The following is a 27970-nucleotide window of genomic DNA, read 5'->3' as shown; positions in this document are numbered from 1 at the left end:
ACAAAAAAAAGATCTCTTGTTTCTCATCTTAAGTAAAATGTTAGGGAATAGCTATATTCACTCCCCTTTACACTAATGCACTCCCCTCCTCATTTTTTATACCTAGACTATCCCACTAAACACATTATTCTGGTCCCTCTCATCCTCTCATACAATCTTGAAAAAGGAGACTCCCCTTCTCATTTTTTTCCTTCCAAATTACCATGTAAAACACATTTCCCCATTCTCTTTCTCCCTCAATTTAATTACTTTTCAAGAAAAGTACAGTACAATTCTTCGCATTTTGATATTTTTGATTCACTTCATCTCACTGGGTTCTCCCTTTCGTGGCAATTCTATTTCTATTTCTATAGTTCTGTCATGTTTGTACTTTCGAGAGGCCTCATTTCTCACATGCAATGTTTTGCATGTCACAGTGCAGGATGAGTGTAATGAGGGGTAAAGTGTGGAAAGAGCGCGATAAAGTGTTTGAAAGCTCTGGCCTTATTTTGGGATATGAGGTTCTAGAATTTCAATTATTGTGCTATGGGTGGATTGATAACACTGCATCTTTTATTTTTTTTATTTTTTTTGAGTTGTTTGTTAACTTAATCATTTTACGTGAATAAATATATTTTATTTTTGTAATAATTTAAAACCTCATATAATTTAATTTGAATATTTTAATTAAAGTAATTTTAATGTTTTACTTTGCATGCACAAAACATTTTAAAAATTATATAATTATGGTACACCTATTAATTTTAATTGTTAAGGTTTAACCTATATAGTATATATAGCTAGAAAAAACTTGCATAATATATATTTTAATAATTTATTTAAAGTAATTTTAAAATATTGTTGTACCCGATAATTGAATAAAGAGGAAATAGACTAAAATAAAAATATAAAATTTTATTATTATATATTGAAACTTTAAATTTATTAGTTTTAAAAAATACAAAATTTCTTGAAACTCTAAATTCTAAAAATATAATATTTGTAATAATGTTAAATCCATTTTTTAATAACATATTAGTTTTAATTAAATTAAATAAAAAATAATTTTTTATAAACTAATAAATTTATTAATATAATTTTATTTTATCTGTAATAGAAAAACCCTTAAAATTTACCCGGGTACTAACTGTCTAGTATTTATTATATAAACCCGACTCATTTAAAAAAAAAAAAAGAAAACAAATGAAATCACCAAAAAGAAGCGCGCCAAGTCTCCCGCGCGGGTTCTTATATATCCCTTGGTACATCCTCCAATCTCAAACCTTTCTCCCACACACTATGGATCATTCCCATATCGTGGCCGCTCTCTCAGCCCCCCACGGCGGAGACGCCTCCGATGCCGCCAAGCGCGGCAAGAAGCGCGGCAGTTACAACTGCGGCCGCTGCGGCCTCCCGAAGAAGGGCCACAACTGCACCGTAAAAACTCCCGCCTCCACCGCCGCGGCAACTCCCGATTCGTCCCTCTCCATTGTCTCCTTACCTTCCTCGTCCGCTGTGCCAAGTCTCCGACAGTCTCCGTCGAATCTCGGTCGCGCGTTGTCGTTCGATGATTTCGATGAACCTGCTCTTGTTGTCGATCGGTACGAACCAGATGAAAAAGTGGATTCCGATGTGTTCGATGAGACCAATCCGGATCTGGATCTGGACGCCGATGCGGGGGGACTGCCGGCGAGTCTCATGTGGGAAGTGATGAGGAGGCTGCCACCGCCGGGGCTGTTGTCCGCCGCAAAGGTTTGCAAGGGATGGAGGGATACGACGAAGAGGCTGTGGAGAGCGGTGGAGGAATTGAAAATTAGGGTTCCAGCTAACGTTCCTGTCAGATTTGTTGCCTCGATGTTGCAAAAGTGCCCTGGGATTGTGAGACTCTCGCTTAGAATGGAGAGGTAGGATCTAGATCTGCGATATTGTTTTGATTGAACAATGATGAGTAAAAATGATATGAATTGTTCAGAAATTGTTTGATGATTTTTATAAAAATGATACAGACAACATGAAAACGATACCAATATCGGGTGGTATCTTAAACATGTGGTAAATTTAACCCCTTGAATGGATTTTCCATGCCTTGAAAGATTAGTCTCGAATCTCGATGCTAGATAACTAGGGCACCAAAAAATAAAAGGATTGGATTTTGGGAATGGGAATGAGATTGGGATTGCATTGCCAATTTATTAATATGCAGGTTTTTTTTTTCTTGTATGAATCTAACCTGTTATTGCGTTGCAGTGATTTTGATTCAACTATGTTGGCTTGCATTGCCTTCTCGTGCCCTAATCTTGAGTGTATGAAGATCTTGACGTTTGATGCTGCAATCATTCGGATCAATGGGTATTACTTGTTATCTTTTTAATTTTTAAACGTTTTTTTTCTAGTTTCTAATTTTTTATGGAGAATTGTACTTGATTCTCTTTTTAATTTTTAAACATTTTTTTCTAGTTTCTAATTTTCTATGGAGAATTAAGTTTTTCAGTAATTGAGTACCTGATTATGCAATTTATGAATGGTATGATTTTAAACAAGTGCACAACATGACCATTGTGCGGTGTTGAACCATTTAATGCCAGTGATTTAATGATTCCTCCTAAGGTTTCAGAATTTTGGTGTATTTGACATTGTTCTATGGGGTGAATGTGAGTTATTTTTACTCTATATCAGATTGTATGTGGTTGAAGTCTTGATGGCACATTGTCATGTGATAGATTGTTACTCTGCGTTTATTGGCTGGTGATGTAACTTTTTTTTTGTCCCATTGCAGCTTTATATTTCAGAAGATAGTTTTTGTTCTCTGTTTGGATAAAATTAACTATATTGGCAGTTCTGTTAAGAATTATTGTACCAAATACTAATTTCTTGAAGATTAGTTCGAAGTTTGTTATCTGATTTCTGTTCAATCTTTTATGCAGTCAAATTGTCATCATTCTATGCTTATATGAGATTAGATAAGCATATTCAAGTTTAGCCAAAGAATGCTGTGTTTTGCTTTTTAGCTTTATCTGATATTCAATTATGAAAATGCAGAGATGAATTAGGCCGATTTGTTGCTGATAAAAAAAGTCTCAAAAGCCTCAAGATGGAAGGTTGTTCTAACCTGGGGGGTTTTGTCCTCTGTTCATCTAGTCTTTCTACACTCTGGTTATCAGATCTGCACTCTCTCTCTAAGATGGTGATTATTGCCTTTTCTTTCTCCTATGTTATTATATGATGTGATCAATAACTAAATTGATTCTGTTGAGCTTGGCATTCTGTGTGAACTCTAGTTGCTAACAGATGCGTTAAATTGTAGGTATTTAATTGTCCCCAGTTGAGAGAGATTTCCTTGGAGTTTTCTTGCCTAGAAAATGATAGTACGGATCTCAAAACTATGATTGAAGGTTTGGGAAGGAGTTGCCCGAGATTGCAAAACATACATATAGCTTCGATACGGCTTTCACACTCCGCTGTGCTTGCTCTTACAGCTGCTCAGTTGAGGTTTGTCATTTGTTTTTGGCATCTTAATCTCTACTTTTTCAGCCATCATTGACAATATCCCTTCATGTTGAGATTGATTCCCTTGAAATTCAAGATTGCAATCTACAATGCTTTGAACTTTGTATCTGTATGAGTTCATTGTTTCATAACCATCAACATTTTATTAGACTGAGTAGGATCAAGTCCAATTTCTACAGCACACTGAAAATGGTGCATAAGAAAGGAAATGAAACAAATAACATGTCTACAATATTAGTATGTATACACCCTCACATGCACACACACGAATAACTGGAAAACAATCAAATTTAATTCTATTCCTGACTTTAATATTTATATCTGAAATCCCACGGGAATGCCTTTATATAATCATTGTAAATGTTGTTTTTATTTATGATGAGCTTACTGAAGTTTTGTTTTAATACAATTAAGGGGGCTGCGAATGCTTTCTCTTGTTCTTGGATCTGAAATCACTGATGCATCTGTTGCTGCCATTGCCTCAAGCTATCCAAATCTTGAATTGCTTGATCTCAGTGGGTATGTATCTGTACCCATTCTAATTGCAATCAAATTTTTCATAGGAGTCTTGAAATTGTAGTATCCTTGGGGACCAAGAAAAGAATATATGAAACTCAATGCTGCCTGCAAATATAATGGAAATTATAATAAAACAATTTATATTTCAAGTATGCATTTTTGTTCTTAATTTTGTTGTTTATCCCTTAGAAATCATGTATAACAGATAAATTTTTGTCACAGATCTGGTGTTAGTGACAGTGGCATTAGTATGATTTGCAATGTGTTCCCTGATACCTTGACAAGACTCCTGCTTGCTCTTTGCCCTAATGTGACTTCAAGTAATCTCCTATTACATAATTAATCTACAAAACTTTCATGCTAGCTTATGCTTCTGCTTTCTAATCTGCTGTTATGTGATTCAGGTGGTATTCAATTTGCTACATTTCAGTTGCCACACCTTGAAATTATGGACTGTGGCATGACCATATGTGATCCTAATACGGAAAATCCAACTGCTGACGAAAACAACTGCAATTTGCAGAAGACATCTGGCGTTAATGTACACCTAATAAACCAAAAGCTAATCATCAAACATAGCCGTTTAAAGAAACTCAGTTTGTGGGGTTGCACTGGCTTAGATGTGAGTTTTATATTAGACTGAAGAGTAAAGATCTTTATGCTATTCTTTCCAAGGCTTCTAATCCTTGTATTTTCTTTTCAATTAATATGTAGGCCCTATACTTAAACTGCCCACGACTCATTGATCTGAATCTGAATTCTTGTTCAAATTTGCATCCAGGTAATCATTTCATGTTCCTGTTCTTTAGTAATTATCATGTGAAAATTTAATTCAGCACATCAAGATTTCCTTTACAATTGTAAGATTGATTATTTTCATTAAATTAACTGGTTCAGGGAGACTGTTGCTCCAGTGCCCCAATTTGGAAAATGTGCATGCATCTGGTTGTCAGGATATGTTAATAGGGGCCATCCAAAGTCAGGTAACAAAGCAATTCTCCAGATAAATTCTTCCATAATAAGTTAATTTGCTGAGATGTATGCTTCATGAATCGATACTGGATCTGAAGAAATAGATGGTGCTATAAAATTGCAGTTTGTGAATAAACATATTTACTTTTACCTAAATTAAATGGTTTGATTCCAGGCCTCTTCGGTTCTGATATATGTTCTTAATGTGTTTGCAGGTCCACGATGCTTCTGCTGAGATGGAAAACCATTCACAATCTAAACGTCTACCTGATGGCTCCAAAAGGATTCGGGTTCCACATTTACTTAGTGAGGAAGAGGTAATATAGCATGTTTTACTATACAACTTTTCTTGGCTTGTGTGTTAAAAGCACCAGGAAGCTATTTATTTCTGTGTTAGGCATACAGTAAGTAAGGTTGTGCATCAATAATACAGAAGGATCATATACTTGTTAAGTGAATTGGTGTTTGTTTCAATCCCCCCCTTAGAAAAGAAGATTTTGATTTAGAAATAGCATAGTTTTCTTAACTCGTTCTATGTTTTGCATTGTTACACACACTGATTTTATTTTCAATTTTGTTTATTTGCAGTTCCCTGAACCTGAAAAAAAACGGAGAAAGATCGAGAGACAGCTTTGTAATGTGCTTCTGGACTGATAATAATTGCTTCCACATTTTTTTATTGAACTCTTAATTTATATAAAATTCATTTCTTTTTTTAATCTTTATCAATCAATAGAAGTGATCTGGTAGGAATATTGGTGCGGGATATATTTATTTTTTTATTTGGTTCAAAGTCATCACTACTCTACTTATGGTTTTGATAGTCGGTCCTCCAATTGGGTAAAGGGGATGGTTGTGTGAGATTCTCAACAGTTATTGTTGATATTCCCTAATATGAATCACTAACTCATTACGTGTGTTAACATTAGATTATCCAGGAGTAGATTACAGGTTAAACGAGCTAGAGTCATAACATTGGCGTCTAAATGTGATGTAAAATGAGTAGAGTCTTCGTATTATTTTAGATAGATTAGGGAGTAAAAAAGCTAGTCTGAGTGCTTGATTAAGTTTATTATTTATAATATTGGTATTTTGATAAGTGTTTGAAGGTGATGGATATAATGATTCAGAGTCTTTGAAGGTGATAAATAGCATGATTTTAGAGTCTTTGAAGGTGGTGAATACCACGATTAAAATCATGTCTTCAAACTAAACAAGAGATATGTAATTTTATAGGAGTTTTTAGTGGCTTTGGTTTTTTTTTTCGGTACTAGGGAAAAACCACGAAAAAAAACTTAGGGAGCCTTAAGGCATAGCAACAACTCTCTTAACATCATCAGAAACTGGAGCTGTTGAAGCACAAGGTAATTCATCCAAAAGGAAGGAAGTCCAACTTCTTAGACGGCCAAATTTAGCAGCTAGTCAGCAGCAAAATTGGCTTCCCTCTTAATGTGCACAAGAGAATAAAGCCTCCCATGTGCCAGAAGCATCCTCCTAATATCCAAGATTAAAGGTCTCAAAGATTGAGGAGCATTCTTGATCCCTTCAACCATTTGCACAACCTCAAGCACATCCATTTTGGATAAGGCAGATTGGATACCATACTTCAAGCTCCAAAGTTTTGCTAAGATAACACTACAATAGCCTAGCCGTTTGGAAAAATAGCTCAGAATCTTTCCTTTCAAATCATGAATGATCCCACCATAGGCTCCCGTGTACGAATCAGGCTAGGAAGATCCATCAATATTAATTTTCACTGGTCCATTAGGAGGAAGCTTCCAAATAGTAGTCTCATCCTTTGTGCCATCAGCAAAGATAGAAAGATGACAAGAGGTGAGATACTTATGCGCCTGAATGGTTTGGGCTAAGACCTGATAAATCAAGCCAGATTGTAGCATAGGACTTCTTCCTTTCCTATCATTCTAGAGGTGATACACCATAATCCCAAAAAAGGATGACTAGGAACCGACAGGGGCCTTGAGATTTTGCTCTTTAAGATAAAGGCAATCCAATCATGAAGACCAAGGCTAAAAAAATTAGCCCACTGATCCTAATGAATAAATTGATTCCACACTTCCTCACAATCACAAAGGGTATGCATAATGGATTCATCATCAGTCTTGCATCTCAGATAAAGGCTATCATTCGTCATATGTCTCTTAACTCTAAGATCATTAGTCAGAAGACGAGCATGCATGAGTTTCTAGAGGAAGGGCTTAATGCGTTGAGGTCCCTGTCACTTCCAGATACTAGGAAAATGTAAATTATCAGGAACAGAAATGGGATCATTAGGAGTGGATAAATAGTAATAGGCATTACTAATTGAAAACTTCCCATCTTGAGAACCTTTCCAAAGAGGCATTAAGCTGTAAAAAAAAATAAATGTTTCTCCATACTAACAAATTGGTCCATCAAAATTCCTAATGACATTTGAGTTTATTCAAGTCAACAACACACTTAACAAATTTCTAACTATAAAAAAGTCCAACAATGCCATGTATATTCACTCATTTGGGTTAACAGAGATATTTAACGGTGGGATGAATTTGTTACACTTTTTATAAATTGAGGAACAATTTTATTTTTTGATAATTTAGGGACTTAAGTGTTAGCTTTACAATTTTAAGGATTAAATTAGATATTTATCCAAGATTTTCTTCAAAAGTGATCAATAAAATAAAACTGAGCTTTACAATTTTAAGTACTAAATTAGATATTTATCCAAAATTTTCTCCAAAAATGATCAATAAAATAAAACTGAGATAGTAATTTTAAACTATATCTACGTTAATTTTAATTGAAGATTTTAAATTGGAACATGTCATAAGAAATAATTCTCCATGTGAAAGAAGCAGGCCCTTGTGTCCCTTGCTCAGTTGCTCCCATGGAGAAGTATAGTATTATAGTATAGTGACTTTAATAGCTTCTCAAACCATATGATAATGGCCAGTTTCTGTGCGTTATTTTCAATCACCACGTACCTAATAAAGAGAAAAGGAATTTTCTTTTAGTGAAATTCACAAAGTTTCCTTAAATAGCTTGGCAAGTTAAAGTGGATTTGAACAAGCTTCCACAAAATGGTGAAGCAACAATTGTGGTTCAGACTATCACATTGCTATTTCATTGCACAAACAGACATGGCAAGTAGTAGTTTTCATGACATATTCTGAAATAAAAATAATCTGCGTTTGGTAATCAGGTAGAAATGAAAGCAACAATTTGAAGTTATATAAGCATATTTTCTCGCAAAGTAATTGTCGGAAGAATACATCACTGTCGTATTAAATAGTTATTAATTCGGCGACGGTGACTCATTATTGTGTTAAAGAGTCATTAATTCAGTGACATTGACTCATTAACAACACTACTGTAAGGTCAGAAGATCCTTTACCCTACCTAAAAGTGCGAAAAATGTTACTATTACATCACGTATCTCAAATTCTCAATACTTATTTGTAGCACAATGAAAATTAAATTACATATTAGGGATTCATTTACTAATTAAATGTAATAGAAGTATACAAATGTGAAGGGATACGTGCCTCCTGCAAATGGACACTAATTGGCATTTCACTTTATATATATTAAAAAATTTAAAATTATATATATATATATATATATATATATATATATATATATATATATAAATATAAGTATTTAATTAATATTATTTGATGAAGAAAAATTTATTTATATTTTAAAATCCAAAATAACAATTGAAGTATTAAAGTTGATAATACAAGTCTGTAAATAATAATTCAATAATATAATTATACCAGTATGGAGTTTTTCTTGGAATGTTTTTTTTTTTGTTTTTTTTTATGCGAAACGGATTTTAAAAAACGATCCGAGTCGTCGAGTTTACCCCAAATCGGTCGGATTTGGTCAGGTCTGATCGGGTCGTCTTGAATCAGATGCATGGTCGGTCCAATAACCAAATCGGTCTAATTATACCATCGGATCCCGATTAGACCGGTCTAACCGACCGGATCGAACTAACTTTTTAAACCATGTATAGCACATACACTAGCGATCCCCGAATTTTCCATTAAAAAATGTGTGTTTAAGAGAAATGAATGATCATATAGCATAAACACTAGCCATCACCGGTCGAATTTTCCATTAAAAAGTATGTGTGTGAAAGATCATTTATACTTAGGATAGTATTTTTTTTGAGAGAAATACTTATTTAGGAAAATAAAAAATAATATGAATGAGTTTTCGTAATCAGGAGTGATAATAAAAATTAAAATTTTCTTTGATGGGAAGAATTTTAGGGGAAAAATGTTATCCTAATTCAAAGTAGATAAAACCTTTAAATTAATTTAAAGACAAATATTATGAAAAGAATTACATTTATAATTGAAAATAAAGGCTTAGATACATGATTTTTCAAGTCATTAGACCTTATCTTATTTCACTGGATCAACTTTTTTTTTGTATCGAATATATATATATATATATATATATATTTTTTTTTTTTCTTTAACTCTACGTATTTTATTTTTCCTCTTTTGGCACCAAAATTTTTATGACCCCTGTATTAGTGATGAAAGCAATTCTCGTCACTGAATTTTGTAACTAGCTAGTTTTTTTTTCCTCTTATGTCTAATTATAAGTGGTTTTCAGGTTTAATTTTGATATTTGTGAATGTAAGATATTTTAAATTAGAATAATATCATTTATATAGTAAATTTATATAATAATTTATCATTATTTTTTCTCTTTATCTCATTTCATCATATATATTAACCATCTTATTTTACATTAATATTCTATCTTCTTCTTACTCTTACAATAATTTTATACATAAGGAGAAATATAAAAAGAAGACAGAAATAATGTGAGATATGTTATTAAATGTGTCACAATAAAAAGAAAAAGTAAGTTCATATAGAGAGATGGTTATAGTTTATATATATATATATATATATATATATATATATATATATATATATATAATATGAAATTAAAAGAATAATAAAGTTAACTTATATTAATGAGCATGCATAAATGATTTTTGAGCGTGCACATGATCCTGTCCCCCAATCCATCATGTTTAGGGAACATTTCAAGTACTATCTACTCGGTTTCTATACCTAAAACAAAAAACTAACGTCCAAGCAATACATTTTTAATATTACACAAATAAAAAATTTGATTAATATAGAAGGAATCAATTATAACGGGGAGAGAAAAAAAGGACAACTTGAAAAGTAGAAAATGAAAAATATATAGCTACTACAACAGACAAGCAAATTATTAAACTTATTATTATGCAAGCACACAACAAGTAAATAAATAAGAAAGTCTTGCAACATAATTTAGAGTTATTATATCGTTTCTGTTCATAATTTATACTTAAGACATCTCACAACTTTGTTTGAAATATATATTACATAACAAACCATAATTAATGATACACAGATTTAATTAACTATATTTTTAACACCCTGCTCTGTCGATCTGTGTCTGCTGCAGCTTAACCTTGCTTCTTCAGTTGCTAAGTCGATCTACTGGGCACCACTAACGATGATGGAGCAGGTTTTGGACTGGAAATTACTACTAGTCTAGCTCCTGTTCTTGCATTTCTCCACGGCTCTTGGTGCTGAAGCACAATAAATTAAACGAGTTTCTTTTCAGAATATGCATGTTAATTTAATTTCTTTGAATTAATTAAATCGGCACAATCCCTTACCAACATGGATGTTAAACATGTTAATGGTCATCATATGACTTAATGGAAGGATTAGTTATACATGGAATCATGGCTAATAAGTAGGGTTTCCTTTTTGATGTAAAAAGTACTAGAAAAAGTTTAAGTACGTAAGAGAAATTAAGATACTAACCCAGTCCAATAGCTTCCTTTCCTTTCATGATACGTAAACGCTTGCATGATTCAACAAACATCCTGGTTGACATAAAGAAAAAAAATTTCATGTTAATATAACTAATTACATAGTAATGGGGTGATACTCTAAATATATGGGAGGCTGTTTCGAAAATTTTCCATGGTTTATCAATGCTATAGTTTGTGTGTTCATTGTCATCTTGGAAAAAAAATGACATCTCAAAAGACATATTGTATATTTTTATGACTCTTGGTGTACCAATAATTAACCAAAACAACATCACTAATTGGTTAGCACAATAAAAGGATGTACTTATTCTGATGCACATGGACATGATAAAAAAAAAATCAAGATGATAACCCATGATTTCCTTAGAACATGCATAATATTTTACGCAAAGTTTCTTGGATAAGGACTAGTTTTGAAGTAACATTGTGATGTGCATATCAAGCTCCTGTCTTCTTTTTTCTGCCTTTTGTGTTCCATATTCTTTTTCATTGAAACTATTACAAGGTCAAATTATTGCAACCAAAATAATTTCGATCGGGTCATCAAGTGGAGAAAAAAAAAAATTACTCCCATGGCACATCACCGACAAGCATCCAGTCGCCATCCCTGTCTTCATAGGTCGGGACATAGTCGGAGCTGTTCAGAAGATCCATCAACTTGCTCTCATTCATGAAATCCTTGAAGCCTTGGGATTCACAATTTCCTTAAATATATCAAGAACACACCAATAATTAATACCATCGAATCAGCTGCACGATTCAATTTTATATTCACATACACCATTAGTTAACTTTCTACAAAATCAAATTTAAGATCCATATCTTTTGGTAGTTATATTAAAGAGAAAACAAACTAGATACTGATACGTAAAAGTTATGATCAGTCATTAAATTCTATATAAAAAAAAGTTAATGTATGGTAAATTATGGATTAATTATAGTTACCAATGGTGAAGGAGCTAAACATTTTGCCCAAGGCATCAGAGAGCTCAGGGTAACTCTTGTACATCTTCAAGTCAACTTTGCGGAGGTAAGGTGCTCCATCCATGCTAACTTTGACAAAGCTTGCATTAGGGCTGTTCTTCTCGCTTTCCTCTCCGCCGCTGCTCTTTTGGGCTGCAAACATGTTCTTCCGGAAAGACCTTACAGGTGGCCATCCCACCACTTGCGCCCTAAAATGTTCATTTTGTTTTAATTCATTAATATTCGTAAAATCACTTGATTCACTTCATAATTGGAGGGGTTGGGGATGAAATTATGCATATAATGAAACTAAAATTAAATAAATTAATTACACACACATGAAGTTAATTAGTTTCCTTGAAGAACTAGTTGATTAGCCTTGAAATTTATAACTTGGCTGCACATCAAGACTGAGGATAAAGGAAAATTGTGTTTCTTTTTATGGATTTGTTAATCCAATTTTCTATTTGTTTCTTTACACATAGAAATAGATAAGCATCTATAGATATGGATTTGCTTAATTGTTTCATACATCGCATGTTAAACAGTCCGCGAAAGAAGATATACATATATGATACATATAATGAAAACTTATAGAATTAGTATATAACTATAAGACTGTTGGCATTATCATCCGTACATATATAACTAGCTACCCAAACTATTTGAAGGCATGTAGATCGTATTTCTAGCAAAAAAACGGTATCCGAGAGCTGAAGGCATCTAGAGTTTTAGTATTCTTGGTTGTCTCTCTCTCTTACGAATCTATTTTTCAGTCTGTGTCATTAATTTCTTCTTTATTTCTCATGATCTTTCGATCCTTTTGGCTTCCATTTCTATCTCTTTTCCATTCGGGCACCCCAAATTAGCCATATAATAAATATAAGCACAATATTATCCTTAATTACATTTATATGTTTAATTCCATGCAAGATCAAGTAATTGCAAATAGAAAATTTACCACGACAATTCATTTTCTTTCAATTTTACACATGCATATGCAAGAAAAAAATGCCACAATTTTTCTTGTAAGTTCAGAATTAGTGACAAAAAACAGTTTCCGTCACTAAGCTTAACTTGGTCTATTGATTTTTTGTATGCTACTGTATTAAATTATTTTAAACTAGTACTTACTTGGCAGGAGGCTTTGCGGGATCGAGAAGAGGAAGATTCTTCTCCTTCGGCGAAGTCTTTGGATTCTCACGTGGATCTGCTCCATCAGTAGTAGCAGCAGCAGAAGCTTCCTTGGGAGAGAGGTTAAGCATCAAATCAACGGAGGTTGTTTCATCGGTTTCAGTTTCAGAGAACCCTCTCTTCCTCACTCCTAATTCCGCAGCAGCTTCAGTTGTTGGCGCGGCTCCATTTCCAGGGAGTCCTAGTCTCAGTCCAAGCCTCAGCTCAGTTTCCTCAAACACCATCTTCTTCTCCTTTCTTCTTGTTTCACTACTCTCCTTTTTCTTTTTCTTTCACTTTATTATGACTCTTTCTCTCTCTAAAAAGCATTCAGGGACTTGATTGTGTTGTAGTACAATAATAATAGTGGGTGGGGGTGAGGTATAGGGGCAGGCACGTTATTACGTTGGAGTTGAGGGGGGGGGGGGGGGAGCCCTTAAAGTTTGGGTGAGGTTGGCATTAATACAAGGATGCATGGGGTGCTTTGTCATTTTAATGAGTCCATGGGAGCAATGGGCTTGTGCCACGTGGAGGAATGCGCGACCGAGACCTTTACGACCTTGTTGGGATAGGCAACGACATTGTCATGTTATATCCTATGATTGTTGAGTGGAACAAGTGGAAGTGGTTGCCCACTGCTTCTTGCTTATCTATTTCCTTTTTCTTTGTATTATTATTATTATCACTCCCTAGGGTTTCCTCATTTCACCAATACGGTAAATTTACTACTTACTATTTCTATTTTCTTCCGTTTATGAGTTTATCATTCAATAACTATATATGTATCATGTATAAGTTTTTTTCATTTTTGATATCTTTTACTGCATGCGCATGCACATGCACACTCACGAATAGAAACATGTGAATTGGCAGCTGTAAATGTTTTTAATTTCTTCTTTGAGGAAAACCAAAATGGAAGGTACTTTATGTATCTTTCCTTGTGCTGACAATTAATTATTTTGGGATTAAATGTACATTGCATTCTTGTATTCTTCGTCGAGCCAAATCGATCATCGTTGTTGCAGGCATCTGTGAACTGCATTAGTATTTTCATCTTTAAACTTAGCAACAGTTAATTAATTGTCGGTCTGGGATCCGTGATTATTCTGGGACCAGTCAACAAGACTCTAAACTCAAGGACTTCACTTGTCAAGAAGATTCCTATATGTGCTGGTGCTTTGAAAAAAATGACTTTCAGTATATGTAAAACTATAATTCAGAAATAGATAATTTATTTTGTAATTAATATTCATGCATCTCAGTTTTCTGTGTAGTTAATTCTTTCTTCTCTCTAGCTAGTAGGCTAGCTATACATAATTTAGTACAGTATGGCTTTAATTGTCAATGAGAGTAGTAGCCAAATAGGCACAGAATACATATTAGTTAAACCAAAATAAATTACTACTGAAAATGACCATTATTGATCTCTAACAAGGAGAACTTTGTTCTAGCGATTGTTATAAATATGTAGTATGTATTTCTCACATGCCTTTAACTAAGAATCTATATTTAATGGGTACGTAGGAGTAATTATCAAACTTAATGCGTTAGTTATTTCTGAAATAGGACACGTCGCTTATTAAGAACCATGGAAGTTCAGATTTCATGTTCTGTGGCACAGAAGCAAATCATCTACATAAAATGAAATTCATCAAGCTTTGGGTTGGCGTGTAGCCTGCATTTTAAGTACACTTAGTGATTACAGTTTTTAGACACAAATAATTATGCATCCCATTTGTTAATTGCCTTCTTAATAATAATCCACTTTATCAATACGTTACTCACATAGTTTAAACATGCTTTTCTTTTGGGACACGTTAAAATTTTTTATATTGGGATGTGCTAAGTGCTGAAGATGGTTAAACAACAGAAATTGTGGGAGCAAAAGTAGATATATGAGAGGCACATTTAACTGTTTGTTGTTACAGCGTGCATGTGTACTGGATTTTGTGGAATATTGATACGTGAGATGTTACTTTAGAAATGTACGAGGACAAGTTGACCTTGCCCACATATATGGCCTCCCTTTAACATTAGGGCAAACCAAACTGGACGAACGTGAGAAAAATAAAAGAAACTGAAGATCATGTCTAAGATTTTCCTAGCCAAGCTAATTAGTTACACCCCGTGTTAGCAACACCAAAATCTTGTTTGGCCATGGCTTTGATTTGTGGGATGACTGTGATCCTCATTATATAATTAAAATTCAGGGACATCTTCTGAAGGACAATGATGTAATCAGTAATCGAGTTCATTAGCATCTAGCTAGTAGAGGAAAAAAAACCACTTTTAAATTTTGAAGATTATAACTTGTGAAAGCATCTTATACATGTGTGTATAAGAGAAACAAATAAAATTTATACATAATTATGAAAGATTAAGAATAAAAGGTTATTTAAAATTACGTGATAATCATTTTTTTTAAAATGTTATTTTTGAAAAAAGCTTACATAATTTTATGCTGAGAAATGCTTGACAACTCTCTAACACATTATTTTTTATTGATTAAAATTTATTAAAAATTATAAAATTAAAAAATACATTAAATAAGACTAAATAAGACGTGAAACTTACACAATTTTATCATTTTAAATAAAAAATTAATTAAAAGTTTATGTGCTTAAAAGAATATGTTCTTAGTATTTATTTATGTTTAAATTTAATTATTTACAATAAAATTTAAAAAATATTTTTTATTCTGATGTAAAGAAAACTCTCATTTAATACATTTTCTTTTAACACAAATGGGATTGAGAGGAGTAAAATATGATCTCCTATATTGAGTCTCACCCATTTCTTTAAGGCCGGGTGAAATAAACATGTTAGTTTTTCTATAAGCGCCATTCAAATCCAAAAATTATTTTTCCTTACTTTAGTTTGGGACATCATCTCATCTAAATTTTTATATATATAAAAAAATTCTTATGAACTGTAGCTCCAAATACTTTATTTCCATATCCTAACATCACTTTACTATACCAAAACGGTAACGAATGATATATTCTCAACTTAAATACTTGGCTTAATCAATGATTTGACTTTTGTGCCACATATATATCATGTTTTAATTAAGTATAGTAATTTTGTTGTGCTTATCTCTTTTTTAGTGCTATTATGTATAATAATCTCAGAGTATGTGCTGTAATATTTTTTCTTGATTTAGGCAAATCATAATTATTTTATACTAATATGAACATATATATTCTGCCAAAATGTACTTAAATTCATCCAAGTAGTTAATCAATAAATATGATAAAACCATCCATTTTTAATTATCCAGCTTATTGGCATATTTTTGTAATTTTCTCATAAAGCAAGAGCATTTTATTTTGAATAGTCTTTGGCCTCTTTAATTAATACTTTGTTCTAATGTTTTCATACGGCTTTCATCACCTTTATCATGCAAAAGCTTGGGTGGTCCTCCACTATTATTAAGTAAAAAGAAAGAGCTCGAAGTTCTCGATCTTGGTTTAATATATATTTTTCTCAAGGGTAAAATAAAGTGTACATGGAAGAAGATTTTTGTTAAACACGAGTTTCACACAAGGAAGGAAAACAATGGTAGATCATCCGTGAAGTATGAAATAACATGAGGGGGAGAGAATAACGATTAAGCATTGAAGATAGGTACCAAAAATGGTGAAGCAAGTTATTTCCCTCTTACCATTTTCCAGCATCACCCCTAATGTGGTATTGAGAATTGAGAGGGAAGGGTGGAGGCCGTAAGTGGGACCCAAGGGTAACAAAGCCATGTGGTAAGATTCATTGGCTAGAGGTGGATGAAGTGTGAGGGCCCACCAAAGAGCCCATGTGAGTTTGTTGGCCGTATGCACCCTTAAGGGTCAAACCCTATCCCATGTGCGCCGCTGCAGGGCACCCCACTCACTTCCCCTTCAATCCCCCTCAACATCCTCTCTTCTAAATCTAATATTTTTCTTATTCTCTCGTATATACAAACCTAATAATGAAATCTCTAATCATATATATTTAAATAAAATGTTTATTTGTCAATCATATTATACAATATTATTTATTTATATCGATATAAGTTTTACATTACTGTTTAGATATCTCTAACGCCCATATGACTCAACCATCAACAATGAACAAGAACAATGATTCCTACAAATGGGGCAAAAACAAATCATACTTTATGCCAAACCTTTCCCTGCATTTCTCTCCCTCGCTTATTTGTTCAATAAAAAATCCTTGAAATATTCCTCCAATATGACGATGAGCATATGCCTTCAGCAATCAGCACCAACAAGTATGATTAATTAAAGAGGGAGGCGGAAAGACACACAAAGAGATCATGTAACCAAAAATGATTTATTCTGCCTTTTGTTGTGGTTGAAAATAATTGCTCAATGATTAATTATTTTCATTGATCTTAGATATTGCTAGTTTATTCACACGCCGGTGGTTTAAACTTTAAACACTAAGAAAAAACAATAGAGGTCAGACTCTTAGATAGGGTCTAATATGATCTAGCGTGGAACAGAAAAACCAAAAGAACAGAAAGTGATTAATTAAAAAGTTACATAACATATCACATATCATATTATTTGTGGTACCAAAGAGATCGAGACCTCGTGACCTTCAAGCTAACATAACATCATCTGCTTATATAGAATTAACTTGCTTTTCCTAACGTAAAAAGTTTGGTTCCTTTACTTATTCTGAATGATATAGATATATCCAATATGGTGCTTTCAGTTGAGGTTATGACAAACTTCAAATTCGGTTCCTTTGTTACTAAAAGTGTGCACACATCGATAAAGGGTTTCCTTCTCTTGATTATATATACCACCCACCAAATCTAAATAACCATGGTACTTAGAATTTCCATGATGTGGTTCTTTTTGAAAAAAAAATTCAGATACTATTTGTGTCAGTACTATGCACATGCCACTGGTTTCGGGTACTAGCTATCCAGGGTCGACTTTAATTTGCAAAAACACAACACAGAATATAGGCACTGCTACGAGAAATTAATTGAGTTCTGTTGTATACCAGCTAGCTAGGCTCATTATTATTCACATGCATATAACTCACATATTTGGCTATGCAGACTATAGATCTAGCAAGTTACATATTCTCTTTCATGAACAAAGCCTTAGTCCTTTACTTAACCTTACCATTGTCTCTTTGCTGACTTGTGCGACATGCATGTTTCTTTTTTATAAATTAAGGGTAACAAGAGAACTTTTTCATTTTTCGTATAAGAGGAGCCTTGTTCCACATGTTTTGTCTCTCTCCCTTTGTTTTTGTTGTTCATAAGAAAACCAAAAAGAACAAAACAAGACTGATCCTAATGTTGAAATCAACTCTATGCTAAGAGAGTAATGTTGTACTAAGCTCATGAGGTGGGTGCAAAGGGCAAACCTCCCAACCTGATCAATCCCTTCTTGCACTTCTCTTAGCTATATATGTCACATTTAACTTGAGATATATATATGTTGTTATAAATAATATATATAGAAAACAAAGAAAACTTGCATAGAAAATAAAGTTAAGAAGATAGAAAACATATGCTAGAAAATTCAGTGCACAAGTAAACGAAAACAGATACTATAAGTAGGATTCTCTTGTAGTTTGAGCTTATGGAAATCCAAACATATCCAACTTTTTTGTTTTTGGTATAAACGACAGAAAGAAGATTTAAAGCATTATAGTTTTGCAGATGAGTGTTTGAGAGAGTGGAAATTGCTTTGATACCCTCAATGGCGGCTGAGCGCAAAAGCCAAAAGGAACCAACAAGATCTCCTTACATGTCATCGTTCCAAATTTCTCCACCATTTATGGTAATATTAGCTAGCGGATAAGAAACCATCAAAATACTGAAAAATGTTAGTTATCTTTGGGAAATACATAACTATTTAGGTTAATGGGTTTCTCACTTGGGCCTCTTTACTCCCCAATGAGATTATAGGGAAAAGAAACAAGATAATGATAACCCATATATATACTCTATTTTGGGGTATATGAGATCAAATGACTACATTACATACAAAGTAATAGATATAACCAACCGTGACAGATGAAGAAATACTTTTTTAGTGAAAGTAAGAAAATAGCTTACAATATTTTCATAGAAAAAATATTATAATTTATTTCATAAAATATATTATTTTATGACAAAAAAAATCTAAAAATATATAGGTAATTTTAATTTTATAAATTATAACTTCCCTCCACGCATTTCATATTTTCATTGTCAAAATTATGAAAAAAATATCTCTATGTAGGCATGTAACTAAACAATCATTGAATAAAAAAATCGGAGGTAGTAGTTTATACTTTAATCAAGATTTCCTAAATTTTATAATTTTATTCATTATTTACATTCTTTTCTTTTAGTCTTAACGAGATTAATTATTGTTCTGTAATTTATTTTTTATTTTTCAATTTTTTAACTTAACTACTTCTGTATTATTTCTTAGTATCTTATTTAAATATTTATTAACTCTTAAATTTCAGTTAAATATTTGTTTTATTTACAGAATTGTAATCTATTCATTAAATATTTTACTTAAATATTTATTACATCTCAAGTTTTAATTAAATATTATTTAAATACTTTATTTTGTTTAAAAATTAGTATCTATGATCATTAATATTTTATTTAAATATTTATTAACTATTAATTTTAATTAACTATAAATTAGTTGACTATTTTATTTATTTAATGTATTCCATTATCAAATCCCTGAAAACATATTAGACTATTTAAGCTACAAATACTTAATTAAAGTAATTACCACCTACTTATGTTATATATAAATCTAACCCCACATTTTTTTAATGATTTATTTATCATTAAATCATATTACTGTTTCTTACATCGTGTATATAAATTTATTTATTTACAATTTTTTTCATTTAAAATATAGTTATTTAATTTTATTTTATTTTTGACATATCTTATAAATGAAAATAGTAGTATTTCTTAATTTAAATAGTTTATTTTCATAATTTTTTGAATTTAAAAGTCTTTGTCCTTAAATTTATTTCTGTTTAATATATTAAAATATTTATTAATATATTTAATTTTTTATTTATAAATATTAGTTAAATTTGAAATATTCATGTAATGCACTATAAACATATTAGTCACCAATGAATCATGAACAGTGAAAAATTCCAACCGAAGTTAATTTAAAATTTATAGATATAAATTGATTTTTTAACATTATAAAAATAACTAATCAACAAACATTAATTGGCATGGAGGAAACAAACATTAAAAAATGCCTTTCAAATTCATGTAAGTGTTTATGAGAGCTTATTTCAATGACTTAGTTATATTATAAAAACAATTTTTACATAAATACTTACATAAAGTTTAGAATTCATTATTCTATACATTTTGAACTTAATATAGTGGAATAGAAAAATATGGGTAATAGTAAATTAAAGAGGACAGCTTAAGCAGGAGGCATGAAGGCATTATACCCAAGTCTTGAATAACACATGTCCTGTGTCGCCCATTATAAAGTCAATGCTCCGCGCAGACTAATGTATTTGGGGGAACAAACAACACATGAACTCATTACTCAACCCCCTTCAACGGATTGGATTTGGGCCTAGAATAAAATAAAACTAACAAAAAGCTTACTAAGTGCTAAGAATTTTATTCTTCTTCTCTGAAGGAAATAATTTATAATTGTGCCAATTAACTGTCAACACATGTTACTGTAACAAAGATTTAGATGATGATTATTTAATATATAAAATGATAGTGTGTTAATTTTTTATTAGTTCGGTCTACCGATCTAAGAAATAGAGTATACTCAAATGTTTTCCATGACTTGGACTTGTAGGTATCCGAGTTCAACCCCCGCAAACACGTGGTGGAGTGGGGATCAGTCAAAGGCAACATTGAAAACAATGACGATTCCTTAACTCCCCCTTTCTCAGGAGATGATAATGGATTTTACTATATTGCATGAAATTCATCACTTTGTGACAGTTTTTCTTTGGTTTTGGGGAGTTACACTTACACATCACTGGTTTAGAGAGACAAGAATGAAAAAAATAATTGAACTTGTTAAAAGTATAAAGAAGTGATGCAGTAATAGCTAGAAAACAGAGGAAAGGAGAAAAATATTATGCAGAAATGGTTCTTATTATTATTATTTTTATCAGCAAGCAGCAAAGGGTTATTTAATCATTGATCATTGCAAATAGTGTAATCATATATCTACGACTACTGGAGTCTTATACACAGCTCCTGTTATCTTATCCTTTGTTATTAGCTGTTACTATTATCTTATACTTATGTCGTTATTATTTAATTTTTATTTCATCCATTCTAATTTTTCTGTTATCTCTTGAATTCATGTAATTCTATGTAACTGTACAATAATATTCAATTCACTGCAGTAAAATTATTCCCTTCAATATATTTCTTAATGTTATCTAGAGCTTAATTACTTTCACAAGTCTTTTCCCCCCTCTGATTCCATTGCCTTTGACATCACTATTTCTGCCACCACACTATTGATCATTATTTTTTTTTTCATTTTTTCTTTATCACTTTGGCTTTGTGCTATTAATCCTTAATTCTAACCATTTTCATTGTTTCAACTTATGGAGATAGAGGGGGAATTTAATTATCAGAGATAAAGGGTCAAAGGAACTCATGTATTCATGTTTGTTTCGGAGATAAAAAAAAACTACTATAAATTGAAGGATAACCACAAGAAAACCGTGGGGAGAACTCGACATGCAAGAGCAAATTATAGCCAAAGAAGGTGAAACTACTTCCTCTCAACATTTTGAGGAATTTGTTGAGGAGGTAATTGAAGAACCAATGGCTGAAGAAGCACCACCTAAGCTTCCACTTAGGAACACTCTTGGCAATTATATTGAAACAATAAAGGTTATTAGAGACTAAGTATTCGATCCTCTTGTTACTGCCAACAGTTTTAATTTGAAATCAATCCAACACTTATTAAAGTGCAATGGAAAAATAAGTTTGCAGGTAACAAGATGGAAGATCCCAATACTCATATTTCTAAGTACATCTTAAGCATTTGCAAGACATTAAAGATAAATGACATTATGGAGGATTCCATCAAGATGAGGTTGTTTCCCTTCTCTTTAAGGGAAGACGCGAAAGATTGGCTCCAAACTCTACCTAAAGGGATTCATTCTTCAATCATCTAGAGGAGAGTTTATATCACCAATTTCCACTAAAAGGAAGGCAAGAAAATTGAATGAAATATTTCCCAATCAAATTTACATTTCCCACAATAGCCACAAAATTACAAGATTTCTACATTGTAAAATCAATTGAAGCAATTAACTTAGGCCACTGGTGCTATTCTATAAGAAATGTGGAGACCTAAATTGGCTAGCTTTCAAAGCAAATTGTTGATAAATCTAGTGATATCTTCTTTGGCAACAACGACCATTGACAACCCCGGTGTTAGAACAAAGCACGAACCATGACCCCTCAGTATTAATAATAAAAACCTAATTTTGTGTTTTAATAAGATATAGACGAAGAATTCATCTAAATAGATGAAGCTAGCGATTGTTGGATGGGATAAAACATAGAATGCACTAAATGCTCTAATATTTCTTGTCTTATGGTATGTTGCACAAAATTTTTGTATTATTTTATCTCAATAAAGACACTAAGCTGGTTAGCTTGCTAAGCAAAACTCACTTGAGATATATTTTTTTTCCTTCTAGACAGGTAAATCTGCTTAGCGAGCATGTCCTCGCTAAAACGACCTTGTAGATGCTGATGTGACCTCTTCAAGTGAAATCTGAAAATTGAATAGAACTTCTTGCTTAGTCAAAGTATGCCATGTATCCTTTTCCGGATTTGCATTCTTGCTAAGTGATTTGATCAGCTCACTGAGCGAGTAGTTTTCGAGATTCCTTCTTCAATTCTTCTTCCGGTTTTATTTAACCTCTACAAAATAGATATAAAAGCTAATAAATCCCTAAATTTCAACTAAATTAAATTACTCCTAATTCTATGTGAGTTCTAACTTAAAATTAACAAGAGCAAACACAGCCATAAACAATGACAATAATGTGAGATTATCGTTGTAAATTTAGATTTAAAATATAGACATGCACAACAATTATCAACTATTATATTCAAATTTCAAACAAATTAAATGTTATTTTTTATGAATTTAATTGATTGAAAATATTTAAAAAAATGGTTTTATATTATATATATAAAATCCGGTGTATTTGGAAAGGTAAAAATCTGCCCTAGTCTAATTATTAGGTTTAAAAAATTACTAATGATTATTTATTCCTTATAGGTAAATAGGGACATCCATTTCAGGTTCATCACTTTCTTTTTATGCTTTGTCCCTCTTACTGTTTTGGGAGTCTAGTCCTCGATTAGGGTATTTCCAAACCTTTTTAAATCATTGAGGTTTGAGATTATTATAATTCCCAATAGTGCATTTTTCCAGGATATCGAAGACGACCTCTCACTATCAATCACACAATTCAAAGTTATTTACTTAAATTGCAAGATGCATGTTGTTTTACTTTTTTGTTTTAGGGGTATTAACGTAAAGTAGCCCTATGAAATTTTTGTCTTGGGATCTTTATAGCTATAGAGCCCAGCAGTGAAATTAATCAAAATAAGTTGAGGGCATGCAAAGCAACCAAAGTTATTAGCTGTATGTAACAGTTAAGCTCCAGCAGTCAAAGAAGAACGTATTAGTCTTGCTTTATTGTATCTGTTGGACACTATTGATGAATGATCATGATATCTTAAAGGAAGGCGCATTGATAACAATAGCATTTTTTCGTGGCCCCAATGCATGGCCAAAACAATCACTCACATGGAGTACTAGGGCATAAAGGCAAACAAGGAAGCAATTAGGGCGTGGGAGTGGGGACTAATTCTTTTAACCTACATAATTAATTTTGGGCCTTCATTCCCTACCTACTTTGATATCTAAAAGGTTCCGATTCTATCTTTCCACGTGTGGCTCAAAGTCCACAATATATCACCATCGACATTATGCACCCCACACGTGTGTGCATGCTTTGATAAGAAAATGTCAAGATGCTATAGCTACCTAGCTACCTGCCTAGTGCCTATATATGGTTTCAAATATTACATGTTTACATTACCTAATAGTAGTGTAAATCTTCTTCTATTCGGATTCTCGATATACTCTATGCATAAAGTTGTAAACCATATATACCAACTGCATATACTTCGTGCTGCACATATTTTTCGAATCTTTTTAATTGAAAAATGGAGGAGCTAGCACAAAAAATAGAACAATGTTTTAATCTTGATTTAAACATAAATTCCTCAAGAACAAAATATTCAAGCTGGATCGAAGAGAAGCTGAGTTGGATCGAGAAAAGAGGAATGGTCTAGGTTTTATTAGCAGAGACGGTGCTTCAGTTATTAACGTGACAGTTGACACTCTTCACAAAAAAAAAGAAGTTAACGTGACACTTGTACGTATATATATATATATATATATATATATATGCTCCATTGACCATTCTTTCTATCTCTTCTAAGTGAACATACCGGACATCTTTCTTTGTTTATGAGTTGTTATTTTAGAGTCGTGTGGTTGTGGTTTTGTTATGTGGTCCAAAACATTACATATACCTGAATGGCTAGCTTATTTGAGTCTCTGGGTGTCTTGCATTTTGGTGATTGATCAAAACCTTTTTTATAACGTTACCACGCATGTTTAATTTAAAAAAAAAATCTTTTCGACAGATGTTTTTAATACTGTCAAAAAAATGTTAGGCAGAAACGTATATGTATAAAATTAATAATGTGTTTGTTTTTGGCCTTTTCTGCTTTAGATGGTGATGTTGAGTTAGCTTTTGATGCCATCGATAATTATTTCTCAAGTCAAGTCAAAGGAAAGACATTCATTTCGGAGTTATAATGCATTTTCAAAGATTTAGTTTCATAGTTTAACCCTAAATAATGTATGTAATTTCACTTCAAATCTACCGTCTGTACCAATCCACTTATCTCATGATAACAAAGTTATAAGAGATATGTAAAATGAAAATAGTGGGAATATGTATATAAAATAAATCTATGTTCAGAAATCTTTATCAAAACAACATTTTGTGGAAAAAGTATTATTTTGTTATATTCTAAACCTCAACATAAAAGCAAGTAAATCTTTATCTCCAAACCCATTTATAATAAAATTGACTTTATTCAAATATATAAAGTAATTAAATAAGATTTTTCAAAATAAATACAATAAATAGTTCAAACACTACTTGAAATTAAGTCTCACAAAATACTACAAACTGTTAAAATAAACTTATTTATCAAAAACTACTAACATAATCAAACAAGTTTTTGACTAATAAAAAAAACTTAAAAGCTTAGTTAAAGTGTTTGTCAAGCATACTTTAAATAACTGGCTAATTAACTAAACAAAATAACTTATTTTAAACCCTTTAAAACTTTATTCATTTGACATATAAACATCTTGGACAATCATTTTATCTCAATGGATACGTAAATTTCACATAATATATCAATAGCACATGCCATTCCATTAAATTTGTTTGAACTTACTAGCTATATATTCATTAATTTTTACTTTTTAAACAACTTTTCCATACATGATAAATTTTGAATTGAGGTGAGGAGGGGAAGAAAAGAACAAAAACAGTGAGTTATCTTGAAAGAAACGAAATGAAACACGATGAACACCACATGATGATGGTTCACTACACAAGGGGTGGCGGCGATTGTTTGTGGTTTGTAACAGAGGTATAAGAGTAACATTAGTTGTCGGCAATAATGGAAGCGAGGGTGAAGCCAGCCTAGGTGTTGTATCTGGAAATGGTGCTGCCTTGGAAGGAGTATGCTCATTTTCATTTTTTAGTGTTGCTGTATTGTAGTGTTATACTATAGAGATTTGAAATCTAAATGATCACTTGTATAGAACAGTTATAAAAATTAAAAACTTTAATAAGAATATATTAATATTGTAAAAGAAATTATATTATTATTTAATCAAATTTCTCAAATTAAAATTATTGTGATTATGTATAATGCCTTAAGCGAGTCAATCAATAATAGTGTGTCAAGAGCTCTCAAACACACTATTTGGAGCCCTCTCTCTCTCACACACACACGTCATCTATAAGAAGAGACATAAAGATAAAGTTAGGGTTTGAAAATAAAGTTATAATTAGAGATAGAAGATTACCTATAAATGAGCAAAAGTTAGAGTTTGAAATATGAACACACTGAGAACAGAGAAATTTTAGAGAGAACAAATGAAGATTATATAAAGAGAAAACAAAGACTAAAGTTATACTTATAAGAAAGCCATCAAGATGTCTATTTTGGCGGACAGAAAAAGCCATGAAGAGGTGCCTTTAATATCTTGAAAACACTTTCCTCGATACATCTTGGATTCGTCAAACTAGAGAATAAGAGTTTGATAATTAGAATGAAAACAAAAATGTGTTACTAAAAATTTGGAAACTTATATTGAACGTTTGTGGATTAATTGTACTAAAAATCCATCTAAAATATTTTATCAAGATTGATTCTTAATACAAATACTTAAGAAAATCTTGTAAAGAATTTCAAAAGTTACAAAAGATACTAGCATTGGATAAATTGTACTAAGAACCGATCAATTAATTCTTAGTATATATATATATATGGAAGTCTTGTGAAAAATCAAAACTTGCAAATGACTTCAAAATTATATATCAATTGATAAAGAGTTATTTAAATTTTTTTTTTTACATCAATTCTATAGCAACTAATCCATAATGTTCATAACTATATATATATATCGATTTTTTAGAAAAATGATTTAAATTTTTTTGTACCGGTGTTAGTGTTTGTAAAAGATTATGAAATTACTATGCAAATTTAGTTTCATTATTAATCATATCTTAAAAACTATGATGTGCATCACTTTCATTATTTATTTATTTAATATATTTTAAAATTATTTTGACTAATATTTATAATTTAGACGTGATCATCGATACTCCACGTACGTATTAACACTTGTTATGATTACTATATATTTTAGATTTATTGAATATTAATTATTTGTGTTTAGAAATAAAGATATAAAATTTGAATAATTCAATCTAGTTCAAGCTATTGTTAATTGAATTGGTCATATTATATTTTATTTTTATGATCAAATTAGATGATTTTTTTTTATCCAAAAATTGATTCAAAACAATGGCTATGTTAGTTAGTTATCTGGAGTTTTAAACTCCTTCAAAGATCTACTAAAACTCAGGTAAATTATCTCCTTCAAAGATCAACTGAGTACTCATAAGTAATAATTGTTTGTGGCTATATGTTCAACTTAAAACACGTTTCACATCTTTGATAAATCTTGGGGAGGTGGAAATTAATTAGGAACATCAGATGGGGAAAGTTTATCATTATATTGTTACTTAGAAGCTAAGTAGTAGAAATTAAAGAGGTGGGTGAGTGAATGAGTCCATGCATAATGCATTGCACCCACAGCCCACGGGATTTGAATTCCCATGACAATTTTCCAACGATAATAATATCATCCACACCCACATGGTTATGACCATCCAATGAACAGCATCCACGTGGGACCCCTATCATTTCACATGTAGCAACGCCTCGTGATCCAACGCTCCACGATTCGCGCCTCACATCTCATTGTCCCAATCAACGCAGCCCCACCGTGGTCCCCGCTGTTGAGTACCGTTGCCCCCGCCTTGTTCCCCCCTTGTCCCCCTCTCACCCTTACAACGTGTTCTTTCATTGTCCCTTATGTCACCGGCACTCATATCTGTCCTTCGGAAACCCCACGTCACGCGGTCCTTTCAACCGTGTGGTGCGGACCCCACAACGAAAGACTACATCGTGTCCGTGTCGGAATCTGATTGGTCCGTGAAAAGAGCGCGTATCACAGGCGAAGGTGGTCGGTTTCGCGCTTCATGATTTTGTGTAAAATTCATGCACCCATGAGAATAAGTCACCTAGATATT

At 32.1% G+C, this 27970-nt stretch overlaps 2 protein-coding genes across 2 annotated transcripts; one reads left to right on the top strand and one right to left on the bottom strand.

The window, feature by feature from the left end:
- The first annotated feature begins 1153 nt into the window (after positions 1-1153).
- Positions 1154-5849, top strand: LOC100815170 (F-box/LRR-repeat protein 17). Its single transcript, XM_003536872.5, has 11 exons — positions 1154-1883; positions 2227-2328; positions 3019-3163; positions 3284-3468; positions 3901-4005; positions 4228-4325; positions 4410-4627; positions 4720-4786; positions 4903-4988; positions 5193-5294; positions 5566-5849. The coding sequence occupies exons 1-11, from the start codon at positions 1183-1185 to the stop codon at positions 5629-5631; spliced, it is 1875 nt and encodes a 624-aa protein (XP_003536920.2). The 5' UTR covers positions 1154-1182; the 3' UTR covers positions 5632-5849.
- A 4426-nt stretch (positions 5850-10275) lies between these two features.
- Positions 10276-13299, bottom strand: LOC100803065 (auxin-induced protein AUX28-like). The gene is made up of 5 exons (NM_001254670.1): positions 12935-13299; positions 11783-12009; positions 11406-11541; positions 10827-10888; positions 10276-10585 (listed from the first exon to the last, which is right to left on the bottom strand). Exons 1-5 carry the CDS (start codon positions 13216-13218, stop codon positions 10548-10550), a joined length of 747 nt encoding a protein of 248 aa, NP_001241599.1. The 5' UTR covers positions 13219-13299; the 3' UTR covers positions 10276-10547.
- Between the last annotated feature and the right edge of the window lie 14671 nt (positions 13300-27970).

The sequence above is a fragment of the Glycine max genome, chromosome 10 (genome assembly GCF_000004515.6).
Source record: "Glycine max cultivar Williams 82 chromosome 10, Glycine_max_v4.0, whole genome shotgun sequence".
Taxonomy (NCBI): Eukaryota; Viridiplantae; Streptophyta; class Magnoliopsida; order Fabales; family Fabaceae; genus Glycine; species Glycine max.
This window is presented reverse-complemented; position numbering and strand designations above follow the sequence as displayed.

Bases quoted from the DNA above. Each gene is read 5' to 3' on its own strand.
- LOC100815170 (XM_003536872.5), top strand. From the start codon at position 1,183: ATGAAATCACCAAAAAGAAGCGCGCCAAGTCTCCCGCGCGGGTTCTTA. The intron at 2,329-3,018 runs GTATTACTTGTT...ATGAAAATGCAG, and splicing joins GCAATCATTCGGATCAATGG to AGATGAATTAGGCCGATTTG. The intron at 4,006-4,227 runs GTATGTATCTGT...TTTTTGTCACAG, and splicing joins GAATTGCTTGATCTCAGTGG to ATCTGGTGTTAGTGACAGTG.
- LOC100803065 (NM_001254670.1), bottom strand. From the start codon at position 13,218: ATGGTGTTTGAGGAAACTGAGCTGAGGCTTGGACTGAGACTAGGACTC. The intron at 10,889-11,405 runs GTAATTTTTTTT...TATGTCAACCAG, and splicing joins GTCGGTGATGTGCCATGGGA to GATGTTTGTTGAATCATGCA. The intron at 10,586-10,826 runs GTTAGTATCTTA...ATTGTGCTTCAG, and splicing joins AAAGGAAGCTATTGGACTGG to CACCAAGAGCCGTGGAGAAA.